The sequence below is a fragment of the Eubalaena glacialis genome, chromosome 12, assembly GCF_028564815.1.
Source record: "Eubalaena glacialis isolate mEubGla1 chromosome 12, mEubGla1.1.hap2.+ XY, whole genome shotgun sequence".
Lineage (NCBI taxonomy): Eukaryota > Metazoa > Chordata > Mammalia > Artiodactyla > Balaenidae > Eubalaena > Eubalaena glacialis.
This window is the reverse complement of record NC_083727.1, coordinates 14,324,492-14,340,000: the sequence shown is the minus strand read 5'-3', so window position 1 is coordinate 14,340,000 and position 15,509 is coordinate 14,324,492. Positions and strand designations below refer to the sequence as shown.

Below are 15,509 nucleotides of genomic sequence, written 5' to 3'. Positions count from 1 at the left end.
TCTGTAGATGGGAAATAGCAGACTGTCCTCATGAGCTTGCGTTCATGCCAACTAAGATAACACTGGTTAGTCACTGGCACATAGAAGGAGCCCAGTACATTCCCATTCTTGCTTGTTGAAAGTTTTCTTTAATCATTCGTCATAAATTCACAGGCACAGACTTAAAACAAATTCTTTTTAATCTTTGCATACTACTTAATTCACACCTTAAGATAGTATTTCTCTCCCTTGCCATCCATGACATAAAGTATACTACCTTTTCATTTTCCTAAATCTGCTTCTTTCAAATTTCAAAGATCATCCTTACATTTTAATAGTGAAGAAAATTTCTTATAGCCACCCTTTTCATGATTTCCAGACTTCTTTAAAAATTAATCTTTCTTAAAGGCTTACAGCTTCTTAGCCAAAGTGAAGCAGAGAACTTCTGATCAAAATTCAAATCATTTAAGTCTGTGTGAAGTTTTAAACAGAATTACTCCAGTGCAGTAATTTGCCAATGACTTGGAGAACACGAGGACATGTCATTTGGGGGAAAAAAGCATTTTTTTTTTTTAAATACTTAGATATACTTCTTTTTTTTTTTTTTTATACTTCTTTATTTTATTCATTTATTTTTGGCTGTGTTGGGTCTTCGTTTCTGTGCGAGGGCTTTCTCCAGTTGCGGCGAGCGGGGGCCACTCTTCACCGCGGTGCGCGGGCCTCTCACTGTCGCGGCCTCTCTTGTTGCGGAGCACAGGCTCCAGCCGCGCAGGCTCAGTAGTTGTGGCTCACAGGCCTAGCCGCTCCGCGGCATGTGGGATCTTCCCAGACCAGGGCGCGAACCCGTGTCCCCTGCATTGGCAGGCAGACTCTCAACCACTGCGCCACCAGGGAAGCCCGAAAAAAGCATTTTTAAGGGTAGTTGTGATTTTGTCTGCATACTGCTCAGCAGAGAACTGCTATTCAGGCACTCCACCTGCCTACACAGGAGCGAATGGAACAAATCCTACAGACACTAAATCATGTTGGTCTCAGTGAGCTCCCCATGCAGGGAGGGGTCTGCCTGTATTAGCTTCTGATTTGCTTCCAAGTGCCATTTGAAGTGTTGATCATAACCTTTAAATAGTTAGGGCCCTGAATATCTGAAGGATTGTGTGTCTCCATGCAGTAACTGAAATCAGCTACTTGTAGTTCCTACTTTTCTTACAGGAAAGGGCCTGGAGGGCAGCGTGTGTTTCTCCAAGGGCCATCGTCTGCAGAATTTCCAGGCTGCTGAGCCTCACTCTTCTTTCTGTGAACTAGACTCTTCTAGAATGACTCTCCAGTGTGGACACTTTAAAAAGATTGTCTTTATTTGCTCTTAACCTAGTTTTCAAATATCCTTTAATGTTGTGTTTTACATTTTCATGTACTTACTTAAGGTAATCCATAAACTAGTCTACAATTTCATCGACTGCAATAAATCAACAACCAAGTTTCACCAGAGTTGTCTGCCCTAATGCAAAATACCAGAAACTTGCACCTACATGCAGACATTCATAGGAGCTTGACTGAATTATGCTTTCAAAGGCGTTATTACACTGGAAGCCCAAGTAGTCGACAGTTAGAAGCTCCGTCCAGCGATTTACCTTGCCACGCATCTGCTCCGCGTGGAGCTCTTCGTGGTGATCTGGCAGAGGTTGGGAAAGCCTCTTTTTGAAGGTTCGTAGTTTTTCCAGAGAATCAGCTATTCCGTTCTCACATTTTTCCCAGTCCTATAATGGGAAGCAAAAGAAATTTCATGGATTTTTAAGGAGCAGGAAGTTGGAAAACAAGAAAAACTCTCTTCTCAATTCCCAGAGAAAGAATTAAAGTTACACTGATGAATACTGTGAAAGCGCCCACACCCACGCTACGGGGGGGAGCGTGGGAAGAGCTGAGTTCTAAACTGGACGGTTCTCATTATCTGGGTGACTGCAAGCAGGTAATGCACTATGTGTTGCTTATGAAAACGGAAATGATACAGACTCTCTATAATTGTATTAAAGGATTAAAGGAAACGATGGGTGTAAAGACACCAAGTACAAGACACCCAGAATATTATGGGTACTCAAAAATGTTACCCGAATCCAAATCTATCTGCAGAGGTGAGAGTATGAACACAGTACTTTGCCTCTTTCCTAACTCCACCCATAATGGCACTAATGTCTACACTATCTCAATGCACTATAAAGGATAGAAAAGAGGATATGAAATCTCTTTCAGGGTGAAAATACATATAGGTAAGAGAAGTGACATGAAATGTAAAAATAATATAAACCTGACTCTGATTCAATTCAATATATAAATAGTATGAGCCACTTAGATTTGAATTGTTACAGAAGTAGAAACACGTAACTCTAAAAAGTATGGCATTTGACTGGCTTTCTCTTGATAGTACTGAAACATATGTAACAAAGGGCTAAATGTGTAAAACATAAAAAGACAACTATCCAAAGAAAAAAAGTAGAGGAAGAAAAATAATGCACAATTTTTAAAATGTACACCTTATATGCCAGCTACTGATAAGTGTTCTGAAGGATAGAATGGTGGTGTGGAATGTGGAGATCCCTACGCACTGACAAAAGAAAACATACATGATGTGCTTGTGTTTTGGAAGATTACACACCAAAGGTAACAAGAGTTCCCTCTGGGGAAGATACTAGGATTTGGGTGGTGGTGTAGGGGAAATTTCATTTTTTACTCTCTATGCTTCAATTATTATCTATATTTTTTTCAGACACATGTATTTCTTATGTAATTAAAAAAGAAAAGAAAAAAATGAGAGGAACCATGATGGAGACTTTATTCTTTACAGCACCCTATCCCTATCTACAAATTAGCCCACATCTGGTGTCTCAGTGCCAGTTAAATTCAACTAAACAAATCTCCTTCATTTTGTCCGATACCTCCCATTCCTGGCCTCCCCCTCCCCAGTAACCCTCCCCTCAACTTAAATTACTGAGCTCCAAAGAGAGACAACTTGAGTTGCTTTTAGTAGTTAGCCTGGAGCCAAATCCTGCTGCATTTCCCTTCATATTATCCCTTTCATCATCTTTTGTCACCGGTCTTTTCCTGTCTAGGTTCTTTCTATCTTCTCTCCCAATGCCTTATTTTCGGCACGGCAACGCACGATGCTATTACAACTGTCTTCTTTAAGAAGTGTTGGCTACAGTGCCTCCCTGCTCATAATGTCTTTTGGTTTCTAAATAAACTGAGAGTTTGGCCCAAAGTTCTCATTTCTCTTTAAAATTCCTTCGAGGAACTTCCTAGAGTACATAACCTCATTCCCTCTTCCCATTCACCAGAAAGAACAAAAACAAGACCCCAAAAACAAAAGCCCCAAATGTCTATTTTGGACAGATTTGTTCCAATTCCGCTTTAGTAAAAGATCTCGGTGTTCCCAGGCTACTCTTAGTTCATCAACGCTAAGCATAGTGAGGGCAGACAGAATATCCTCTCTGCTCAAACTGAACACCATTCTCAATTAAATCATCACACACGGAAATCTCTGAACACGCCGGCAAGAAATGTTCATTGACCTAAAAGAGAAAAGGTCAGCTTTTTATTCTTCCTAACGAAAGTAAGAGGCAATAGTGAAGCGGGTAAACATGCAAGGCATAGAATTATAATGACTATTTTTGGCATAGTTACTCAGCATTTAATTAAAAGCTAAAAATATGTAAGCTTTATAGCTACGGTGAAAAGATACAGTAAAACGAGGCTGTATAAACATTAGAATTCAGCTCCATAAATTCCTTTTCAGGCAAACAGGATCTAGTGTATGATCCAAAAGAAAATAAAACTTTAACAAGAGAATAGGGATTCCCCTTTCCAAGGATGGCTTAGATTCTGAAGCTATAACCAAGTCTTTTTTACTACATGAATTATAAGGAAATAACTAAATGTTATGGTCTGCAAACATCTATCAAAGTGGATGTTTTATACACCAACAAATAGACTAACAAGAAAAGCAAATGTAGTGACTCAGCCATCTCGCCTTATTAAGTCTTAGAAATGTGTCCAAAAACCAATCACAAATAAAGAAGAAGATATGATTAACATGTTCTCTGCAGAATGATTTACAATGTTTTTAATCCTTTCCTGAAAGCAAAAAAAGAAAAAAGAATCAGGCATATCGTATTACTGATGAATTGTGCTGTGTGCAAAAAATGGTTCTCTAACATATGTTGGGTGGCATTTTTGATTGATTGCTTCCTACACAGAAGGTGATATATTATTTTTTTTTCAGCATTTTATTTTATTTTTATTTTTATTTTTTTTAACATCTTTATTGGAGTATAATTGCCTTACAATGCTGTGCTAGTTTCCACCGTACAACAAAGTGAATCAGCCACATGTATACATATATCCCCATATATTATTAAATAAAATTCAGTAGAATAAACCCAATGAATGTGCCTACTTTAAGCATTAAAAGAAGCAAAATGTGTTTCATTAGCTTTAGTTATTACCTTTGATCCAAAAAGTGACAGGCCAAATTTAATAGATAATCTTATTGAAGTGTTGGTGATTATCAACATATATAAAACTTCAGTATTTAGTCATGTTCAATTTCAAAATGATAATAATATAAACAATAATAATTACCATCATTTATTGAGTACTCAGTATGTACCAGGTACTTTGATACATGATTTACTTCCATTATTTCATTAAACCCTCACAATGCCCTATGAAAGAGATGTAGTCATACCCACTCTACAGATGAGGAAACTGAGGCTTTGATAGGTTGAGTTAACCAGGTTACTTGGTTTCTTAATGGTTGTAACTTGGGTTTACCTGAGTTTAGAGTCTATGCCTTAATTCAACTGCTGCTTTAATCGTGTCTTATGCAAGGAATTGGAAAGTGAGGGAGAAAAGCATATTGTGGGAGGTCTGCTAAATCTACCTTTCCCTAAACTTGCTGTGTGATCAGCCTGCTATCTGTATCCAACTAGAGGCTTAATATACCTCCTGGAGATTTTATCTCATAGCAACTTGCTTGGATAAGCTAAGATCAAATCAAGAGTATCTTCTTGGATAGGTTTCTCCCTGCTATAAAAGAAGAGACATCAATCTTGAAAACCACTTTAGAGTCTTAGATTAGGGAGTGGAATCTACTCTTTGCATTCTTGTCTAGATTTATAAAGTCATCTCATGGTTTCTGGCTTAGCACTGGCCATGAATCAGAATTCATTGCTTGGATAGTCTTACTAGACTTAAAACTACTTTGTTGGGGGATTTTCCCGAAAGACCACCTGCTGAAAATTGGGAAACTTTTGTAGTTCATGCAAGACAGGACAACGTCCTAAACAGGACACAGGGGATCAAAATACTGCAGGGTCTGACGTAATGATCTGCATTATTTGATTCGCAGGATAACAACGTTGAGGAAGCAGCACAACTGTTAAAAGGGTTTTTTCTTTTTTTAACATCTTTATTGGAGCATAACTGCTTTACAATGGTGTGTTAGTTTCTGTTTTATAACAAAGTGAATCAGCTATACGTATACATATATCCCCATATCCCCTCCCTCTTGCGTCTCCCTCCCACCCTCCCTATCCCACCCCTCTAGGTGGTCACAAAGCACCGAGCTCATCTCCCTGTGCTCTGCGGCTGCTTCCCACTAGCTATCTATTTTACATTTGGTAGTGTATATATGTCCATGCCGCTCTCTCACTTCCTCCCAGCTTACCCTTCCCCTCCCCGTGTCCTCAAGTCCATTCTCTACGTCGGCGTCTTTATTCCTATCCTGCCCATAGGTTCTTCAGACCACTTTTTTTTTTTTTTAGATTCCATACATATGCGTTAGCATACAGTATTTGTTTTTCTCTTTCTGACTTACTTCACTCTGTATGACAGTCTCTAGGTCCATCCACCTCACTACAAATAACTCAATTTCGTTTCTTTTTATGGCTGAGTAATACAGGGCTTTTTAAACTGCATTAGGCCTGCAGGAGGAAAGAGCCGAACTTACCTGCAACAAGAAGGTCAGTTTTTTCTTCTGCTCCTCCAGATGCACGCTGGCTGATCTCCATCTCTCTTGGATTTCAGCGAGTTCAGCCTGCAAGGCAGCCTCAGCTGCACCGTCGGCAGAAAGCAGGAGCTGCTTGCCAGCCTCCACGGTGAGGATGTAGCTGCCTTGCTGTCGCAGGAACACTTTTTCTTTGAACTGAAAGAAACCGTAGATTTTTACTTCCTCATTCTTCTCTTTACCATCTCCCCATTATAATTATCTTTAAATAATCCTAAATTTTTGCATACATAACATGCCCTCTTTTTTCCAAAAAGCTTTACTGACCCAGTACTTTGGGCCTGAGTGAAGCAATGTATAAATAAATGAGAATTCCACACAGAAAGCTTAGTTTCTGCTCCCGAGTTAAACACAATCACGATGCAATAGGAAAACTGCTCTATGAGACTGATGCACAGGGGCACAGAGGGACATCTGACCCACGCTGGGCGCACAGGGAGGCTTCTTCAAATGGTGAAGCCTTCGTGAGTCTTGAAAGACACAGGAACACAACCATATTAAGAAGGGTCTGCTGTGATGAGAGCCAGGAGTCAGAGAGAAGGCATCTTCCACACAGAGAAGCAGGACGGGCAAATTTGCTATATGGGATAAATATGATGAATTCAGGACACTGGACTTAGTTTTCAGTGGCTGGAATATAGGATTCCTGTAAGAGACTGGTAGACGATGACGCCAGACCACACCTTGCACAGGAATTTGGTTTTTATAGTAAAAGTGACTGAGATTCATGGAAGAGTATTAAGCGGTCGGGTAGAAAATGGAATGGAAGGCCATATATTGGATACTTTAAGACAGGTTAGGAAGCTATTGTCTATCTAGGCAAGAAATCATGAGCACCTAATCTAAGGTAGTGGCAGTAGGGATGGAGACTTGAGGGATATAAGATATGGGGAGGGAGATAAAATGAAGAGTATAGCTCTAGAATGACTCTGGGTTGCTGACTGATAGACCAGATAGCCGGTGATACTTCCTCGGTTTGGGCACATGGAATGGACTGGTGGAGAATAGTTGATCCAGAGATCACAGGCTCTATTGGAACCATGGAGTATATTATGTCTGTGATACACATAGATATAAAGCTAAAAGGGGGTTGAATACATGAGTTGGAGGCTCAGGAGGTGAATGTGACCAGAAGATACCAACTTGACCCTTCTCTGCTGGTAGGGAGTAGTGGAAGCCATGTGTATAGATGAGGTTTCCCAGAGAAGCAAGGAGGAGAAAGGAGGCAGAGAACAGTGACCTTCAAAACAAGAGGAGCCTATGAAATATATTGGGAGGGACTGATGAGAGGGTGAGGAGGTCTCCATCTCAGAGGCTGGACTCCCAAACTCCCAGGCTGGGGAAAGTAAGGGGAATGGCAAAGAGCTCACACAGGACTGAGTCTTTCATCTTTTCTGGAATACTTAAGTTAAACTGCTCATGAGTAAAATACGTATAATCAGTGCAAAGTTTTCCTTTCCTTGCCATTGCCTTTCCATCCATGCTGGGATTCACTGAGCTGCTGGGAGGCCTTGGTGGGTGAAGTGGAGTCGGTCTTTGTGAGAGGCTGGGACTCGCCCTACTTTCATTGTTAAATATGGACTTTGTAATGCCATCATTTTATATATTTCTGTTGACATTTGAGAACAATGCTTGTCCTCATTCCAGTGTCACTCTAAAATCCTTCTGAAGAACCGAGGCCAGGGTAAAGTGTGCAGCGGAAATGCAGAAGAGGTTTAAAAACCGCCTGTTTTGCACCTTACCTGCACTTCATCAAAGAGGGTCCTTGCTTGCTGCAGTGGTATTGGGACACTTCCGAGACCACTCACGGGTAGATAGGACACTTCAACCAACCATTTACGAAGCTTTTCTGCCATCTCCTGATAGCGCTGCCACTGGCGGATCTGGCTGTCAATGATGCCCCGCCTCTGCTGGGCCCTGCGTATCACCCCCTGCCACTGATTACTGAGAAGGGTCAATTTGAGGTTGAACTCATCCCTGGTGAAGAAATAATTACATAAGGAAAACCACCATTATCCTGGATGTAGTTACATAATGAACCGATACATACATACTTGATGACCGTAAGCCCTAAGAGGTGATCTAGGGCAGAGGTTTTCATATATCATGCCATGATCTGTTATCAGGTCTACTGAAAGTAATTTAAAAAATTAATAACAGTTAAGCTATCAGTGTTTGCAAATGGTGTGTTCACGTCTTAGCACAGGTGGAAGACATATCTGTAAGGTCAACTGTTATTTACCCTCTCTCAGAGTGCATGAGAGGGGACAGAGTGTAGGGCAGCAGCTACAATGCGAACGGCTCCCTGAACACGCCTGTAGCAACGTATGCAGCACGTGGCAGCATCCTGTGTATGCAACAGCAGAAAATGAGGAGCCCAGCTTATTTACAACCTCTGTCTTCAGCTACAGTTATAAGTCACTTTGGATGAACAAAGCTGGGTTACTTTAGCTAGAATCATAAACCACTTAAATAAAATTATGTTATGTAAAAATATTTTTAAAAACTGTACTCCATAAACTCTCAGTATTCCCTCACAGTAGACAGTCCTAATCTTTAGCGGCTTATTTCACATACTAATCTAAATCATCCCTTCTAACGTTTTAAGCCCACTTCACTTGTTCTTAGCGAAATGAAAACTATCTAGTCATCATTTTCTGAATAAAGGTTGTGCGTATACTTAGAGATATTAAATTTTATTTATGCTTTCTCAATTTCAGGCTAACTCATCTCAGATCTTGTAGTTGGTTCTTCCTACCTCTGTCTACTACCTTTAAAAAATGTTGGTGGGCTTCCCTGGTGGCGCAGTGGTTGGGAGTCTGCCTGCCGGTGCAGGGGACACGGGTTCGAGCCCTGGTCTGGGAGGATCCCGCGTGCCGCGGAGCGGCTGGGCCCGTGAGCCACAGTTGCTGAGCCTGCGCGTCTGGAGCCTGTGCTCCGCAGGAAGAGAGGCCGTGGTGGTGAGGGGCCCCCGCTTGCCGCGGCTGGAGAGAGCCCTCGCACAGAAACGAAGACCCAACACAGCCATAAATAAATAAAAAATTAAAAAAAAAAAATGTTGGTAGTTTTTTATTATGTTCTTGTTAACATCCAACTGTGGCTTTAGAACTGGTTTGTCCAGTATCAAATAGAATGAGTTTCTTTGTAGATTATAGTGTTATTCACACATTTTAGTACTAAAGTGTAACATTACTTGCTCTTTCTCTATGTTACTAGTGTTGCTTTTCTTCCCTCCTGTGGGGGGCTTCTGCTCTGAGTTGGATTTACTGTCCTGGGCTCCTATATTCTTCATACCTCTTATTATCGAGGGCCACTATAAACTTTGATTTTGTAACCAAATGCGTTATTAAGTGCTTCTGGTTTCGAGAGGAAATTCTGATATTTATAATCTAATTTCAGTAGAACCAAATATGATGAATTAGGTTCACGAGACTTCCCTAAAAGTTACAATCATCCATCATCTCTGAAAACATCTAACTCCAGGGCTTGGAGAAGAGTACACTATACATTGCTTCACTACCAGCTAGCCATCCAGGGTCTCTTTGGAGCCTCCGTCCTCACTTTGTAGAACCAAGCTGCTCTGAGCTATCTGTCAGCATGAGGAACTACTCAACATGACACTGGGCTCAATGCTGAACTTGAACTCTCAGAAACAAAACGTATAAACGAACTTTTAAAACGCAATACATTTGTAATCTAGGACCTTCCTATTTGTCAACAGGCTCTCATCTGTAATTTTTTTCACTCGTAACTTTCAAAATTATCCTTGGGTCCCATCCTCCCATTTTCATCTCTTTGGTGTTTTTCCCTGCTAACATTTAAAATTTAATAGATGTTGGCTTGTGCATGAATTTTAAATTTTATTTTACTTAATGACTCAAGCTTTTATAATATTGTTACAGAGTAGGGAGGATAAAGCAAAAGATAAGTTAATTGCACTTGAATGTGTCTTATTTTGAAGGCCTTAAATTCTTAGTAAAGCTCACATTTAAGCTTGGCTTCCTTAGAATAGAATAAATATGGCATCACATTTTGTTGTTCCAAGCTTAATCATGAAAATCTTTCATGTACTTCCAAAGAAATATCCACTTAAAACTGAAATTGCTTCCAAAACTTTAAAAAAGAAAGCTCTTAATAAAAATAATGACTTATTTTCTATTTTTTGGGGGAAAAAAACAAAGTCAATTATAATCACAACTACTGTTCTAAATATGGAAAAGACATACACATGTGATCAACTAAATGAAGTTTGTATGCCAAATATCACCACAGAAAGTAATGGGGTAGAGTAAACATTGTTCCTAGGAAATGTAAATATAGGACGAAATTGCCAATTCATACGCCATAAATCTAAAGAGGACCTAGATTTTACCTCTGCATTTTTAATACAGAGATAATCTGCTAAGTAATAAAGAGGAAGCAGGGTTTCAGGTTGAGTGTAATCTGACTTAAGTTAGCAAACCATTTTCAAATGTGGAGATGTCACCATGGTATAGGAAACCTGGCTGGTCCTGACTACAGGCAAGGTACACGAGTGGTAGGCTTGATTCTATTGCTACTTAGTTATGTGACCTCGGCCAAATCAGTTCACATTTCTGGGCCTCAAGTTTTCATTTGTAAACAAGAGAGATGGTCTAGTGATCTCTATGCTCCTCTGAGGAATAAAATTTCTGTAATCATATGAGAATATCAGAAGTATCTGTTGACAAACCACTGATACATCACTGACACAATTCATTCTGATCTAGTCATTAATTCTAGTCCCCTACAGACGACTAGTGAAGGTTGGCTAGGTGATTTCCAATTACTCTATGTCCTTCATGTAATATAATAGCACTTCTTTAAAAAGATTCAATACTTAGTCATTTCAGAGATTCAGACAGGTCTTTCCTCCAATTTCTGAGGCTCCTCTCCAGTACAATTGCCTTAGGAAGATTGGCTCTATGTCCTCTAACCTGCTCATTCAAAAGAAAACGGCTAATTTACTGGAACCTTTCTTCATAATAATATATCAAAGATCCTACCTGTCAACAACTTGACCTTGTTCTAGAAGATGCTGTCCATCAACAATGATCGAGTGTAAAATCTGCTGACGACTGAACATCTCTGCTTGAAACAACTGTTATTTTTAAAAAAGAAAAACATAATTTAGAGTTCCTAATTTTAGTGACCAGTTCTCCAATAACTTTCCAAAAATTCTGGTTCAAGTGAGACTATGAAAAATATTTCCGGCCGAATCAGGTTGTGTATGAAAACCTGCAATGTAAGAATATTTTTAAACCATCAATTAAGATAAACTTAAAGATACAGTTTAGTTTTTGTTTACTAAAACTAAGTGACTAAAAGTAGAATTATGTTTCCCTTCTTCCTTTCAAAATCACCTAATAAAGTTAGTTAACACATAATTTGTATTCTGGTTTTCTTTTTATATGCAGAATATGGTCCATTTTCAGACAGAGAATCGCTTAAGACCTTTTAAAAAGTTGACGAATGGAAAAAAATCCACCCTTTTTATAAACTCACTGTTTTTCAATTTAACTCAGTTAATAAAATTGTTTCCCTACTAAAAAAGCTCAAGAGAAAGTCTTTCAGATTTTCACTGTTTTTTAAACAGCTTTATTGAGATAGAATTCTATATCATACAATTCACCTATTTACAATTTAATGATTTTTATTATATGTCCAGAGTTATACAACCATCACCACAATCAATTTTAGACTATTGTCATAACTCTCCCCAAAAGCTCCACACTCATTGGCAATCACTCCCCATCTCCTTTCAATCCCCCCAGCCTTAGGCAGCCACTGATCTATTTTCTGTCTCTATGGATTTGCCTACTCTGGATGTTTCATATAAATGGAATCAGGTAATTTACTGTCTTTTGTGACTGGCTTCTTTCCTCTTTGCATAATGTTTTCAAGGTTGATCCATGCTGCAGTAGGTATGAGTAGTGTGTTCCTTTTTATTGCTGGATAGTATTCCACTAAGTGGATATACCACATTTTATTGTATTCATCATCAGTTAGTGGATGTCTGGGTCACCTCCACTTTTGGGCTATTATGAATAATGCTGCAATGAACAAAATTCTGGTACAAGCTTTCGTATGGACATATATTTTCCTTTCTCTTGGGTGTATACCTAGGAGTGGAATTACTGGGTCACATGGTAATTCTATGTTTAACACTTTAAGGAACTGCCAAATTGTTTTCCAAAGTAGCTTCACCATTTTACATTCCCACCAGCAATGCATGAGGATTCCAATTTCTCTATTCCCTCATCAACACTTGTTTTCTTTTTCATTGTAGCCATCCTAGTGCGTGTGAAGTACTATCTCATTTTAGTTTTGATTCATTGTATATTACTTCATTGTTGGTCAACTCTATAAAACTGGACTTAAAAATCCCTTACACATATTTAAATTCCCTATTTTTAAAAATTTAAGCAAAATGCCTTAAAATTAATTTCATTCTCTTTAAAGTCCAGCATTAAGCTTTTCTCTGCTTTAGCTGCATCCTATCTCTCCATTTGTGTATATTTCATAAACATGGGAGCAACTTAGTTACACCAGTAAATAGCAAAATAGAGACTAATGGCAAATTGATTAATTTGCTTTTTGTATCTAATTCTTTCTCGATGTTTCTTGAGAAATGATTATAATGCAATTTGATCAAGAGGCACACCTGGAGATATTTGGTAGTTTGATTTCCTAGTATAAAATATGTATATGTTTTTTAAAGAACTCACAATTTTTATTTATCAAAGACTTTTGATCAAAGCATAATCTCCTAAGCAACTAGCCTTGGCAATATTAGTGTAGTCTGTAATTCAACTGGGAAATTATCTTACCACAATTCTGTCACCATACCTTGCAGGGTACTGAAGCCTGCCCCACGCTTATAACCAGCTATGGAATAAAGACTGGACTGCATTTTTGTGATTAAGATAGCGAAACTTCAAGCTTAAGAAGGAAGGCAAAAACATCGCATGCATTTGAGCAGATTCCGCACACATTATAGGGCTTTCATTCTTCCACATGGCATTTTGCAGCATCTTCCAAAGGCCTAAAACAATTTTATCACCCAAAAATGTACTGGCATAACTTACCTCATGTGCTCTCTGCTGCTCCAAAAGATGCTGATAATTGCCTGAAATCTCTACTGCTAACTTCTGTTCTGTTTGAACTAGGAATTCCATCCATGTTTCACATTTTTCCAAGAAAGTTTGATGTTGTAGCAAAAATGACTGTAACTTACTGACAGAAGAAGGAAAATGAATAATGGTGATGCTGTTGCTTTTTTCTTATACCTTCAGCATATAAAACTAGATTAAATATTCTCTGTTCCAATTCTAATTTGACCTCTGCAAAGCTTTCACGTTAGGTAGTAAAATTTTGTGAAAAATAAAAAGAAAATTGAAGAAAAGAAATTTAAATGACAAAATTATGTATCTTTAATATATTCTTATATAAAAGTTTTATTTTTTGATTAAAACAATATTCAGTACATTAAACATGGGAAATCACTTCACATTTTGAGTTTCTCACTTTTAGTTCAAATTGTGTGAATAGCATTGGAAAGACCTAGAATTTACAAATATACACAAATCGTGAACTTATTTCTACTGATATTTCAGAGTAGCCAAAACATCTCTGGGTTACTCTACCTGAATCTTTCTGTAGTCTGGGAGGAGATCAGAGACCAGTGCCGGTTCAGATTCTGCATTCTTTTGATTTCTTTATCATTTAGGGGTAACCTGTATCCAAGCTCATTTAGCCGGTCTAAATCTGGGACCATGCTGCTGAATTTTAGCATCTGTCCCTGAAAGCAAGATGCAAAACTAGATTTAGCACCACGGTCAGAAAAGGCAGAGCTCTTTCAAAAGTGTACAGCGAACTTCTGATTTCAGGAAGAAGCTGGTCTTTGGTTTCCTCTGCATTTCTAGGCCACCTCCTCGCAATCTCCAGTGCTGCAAAGAAAGCAAAGCTGCATCTCCTCATCAGCTTCCACTGCTGCTGCTGCTGTTGTTGCTATAGCTACTCACCATCCCTTATTGAACATTTAACAGTTAACGTGTATTATTTACTTGATTTATTTACTCATAAGTAATTCTTGCTTGAACTGATAAAGGATGAAAATTGTGCTGATGACTGAAAGGACTTGTTTCTTTCCCTTTATATTTCATTATCCATGTTAACCTGCTCCTTTATTATTTAATAATATTAGTTAGAATAGTAATAGCTAACTAACATTTATTGAGCACATATGAACCAAGCATTGTTATAAGAGCTTTACAGGTAATAACTCATTTTATCCTCAAAACAATCCCATAAGGTAAGAACCACTACTATTCCCAATTTACAATGAGGAAGAAGAGGCACAGACACTAAGTAAATTGCTCAAGGCCACCCAGCTAGTTAAGTGGTAGAGCCAGGTAAACACGACTTGTTGGGTTCTCCTTGGATGGAACACAATCCCACCTGAGCTCCAAAATCACCACCCATTATCTTAAGAGCTTCAGTTTTAGGTCCTTGACCTCAACCCCAAAGTTGGTGAGACTCAACTGAGAAGGCAGTCTATGCTTTCAGATCGCTTTCCTCCCTTCACACACAGGACAAAGCTGCCTGTCCTGGTTTTCCTGTGGGCATTCGTAACTCCATCTAGGAAATCGGCTACAGGCAGAAGAAAAGGTCAGGACACCTTTGGCTGTGTGTGTGTCCACTCTGCATGCTCTGCAAAAGGCTCATAATCCTGAAGAGAGAATAAATCTTGCCAACTGTCGAAGCCAAAAGCAAACTATTAGATGGCAGAATTTCCACGGGGAGACATCAGCAGTGAACAAAACTGACGTGCCACGGTCCTTCTCATGGTGCTCAGAAAGAGTAAGACACCATTCCAATAGCAGAGAGAGCAGCAGCCACCTATCACATGAACATCCTTGGACGTTATGATGAAAGTCTGAAGAAAAATAACAGTGGGCTATGAAACTGTGTCGCTGTGGGGCCTGACCATGGACAGAAGGGGAGGCTTTCTGAGAGTGACACTGAATAAAATGACCAGGAGTTGATGCCTTTTGGGGACAAGGAACGGATTCCAGAAAGCAGGGGATGGGCATCTTACACACAGACGCTGGGAAGCACTGCAGCTCCCAAGTGCCTGGAGAAGGAGACAGACGGTGGTGAAGGCGAGACCCTTAGGGAGGTGGAAGCCGGGTATTGCTGGTCTTGATACTTCACACAGATCTTTAGCCTGAGAGCAGTGGGAAGCCATGGAGGGTTTTAAGCAGAGGAATAATAGTAATAAAATGTGCATGTCTCTTGTATTATTTTATTTACTGTAAAGTCGTTCATAATTAAGTAAAACTTTTTAAAAGCAAAAGATCATTCTGGCAGCTAAAGGTTGGAGGGAGAGAGGTCACTGCAAGGAGGTCCACAGAGGCTGAGGCTGTGGCCTTGGCCCTTGAGCAAGATCGGACAG

General features: G+C 39.3%; 1 protein-coding gene across 3 annotated transcripts in view; it reads right to left on the bottom strand.

The window, feature by feature from the left end:
• Positions 1-15,509, bottom strand: part of SYNE1 (spectrin repeat containing nuclear envelope protein 1) — a 448,877-nt gene that overhangs the window by 73,099 nt on the left and 360,269 nt on the right. For all 3 annotated transcript variants that reach the window (XM_061207647.1, XM_061207645.1, XM_061207646.1), the window contains 6 exons: positions 13,699-13,853; positions 13,141-13,288; positions 11,059-11,153; positions 7,777-8,011; positions 5,978-6,172; positions 1,608-1,733 (listed from right to left, as the gene is read on the bottom strand). In XM_061207647.1, the coding sequence (XP_061063630.1) occupies positions 1,608-1,733; positions 5,978-6,172; positions 7,777-8,011; positions 11,059-11,153; positions 13,141-13,288; positions 13,699-13,853 (954 nt within the window). The remainder of the gene's footprint in view (positions 1-1,607; positions 1,734-5,977; positions 6,173-7,776; positions 8,012-11,058; positions 11,154-13,140; positions 13,289-13,698; positions 13,854-15,509) is intronic.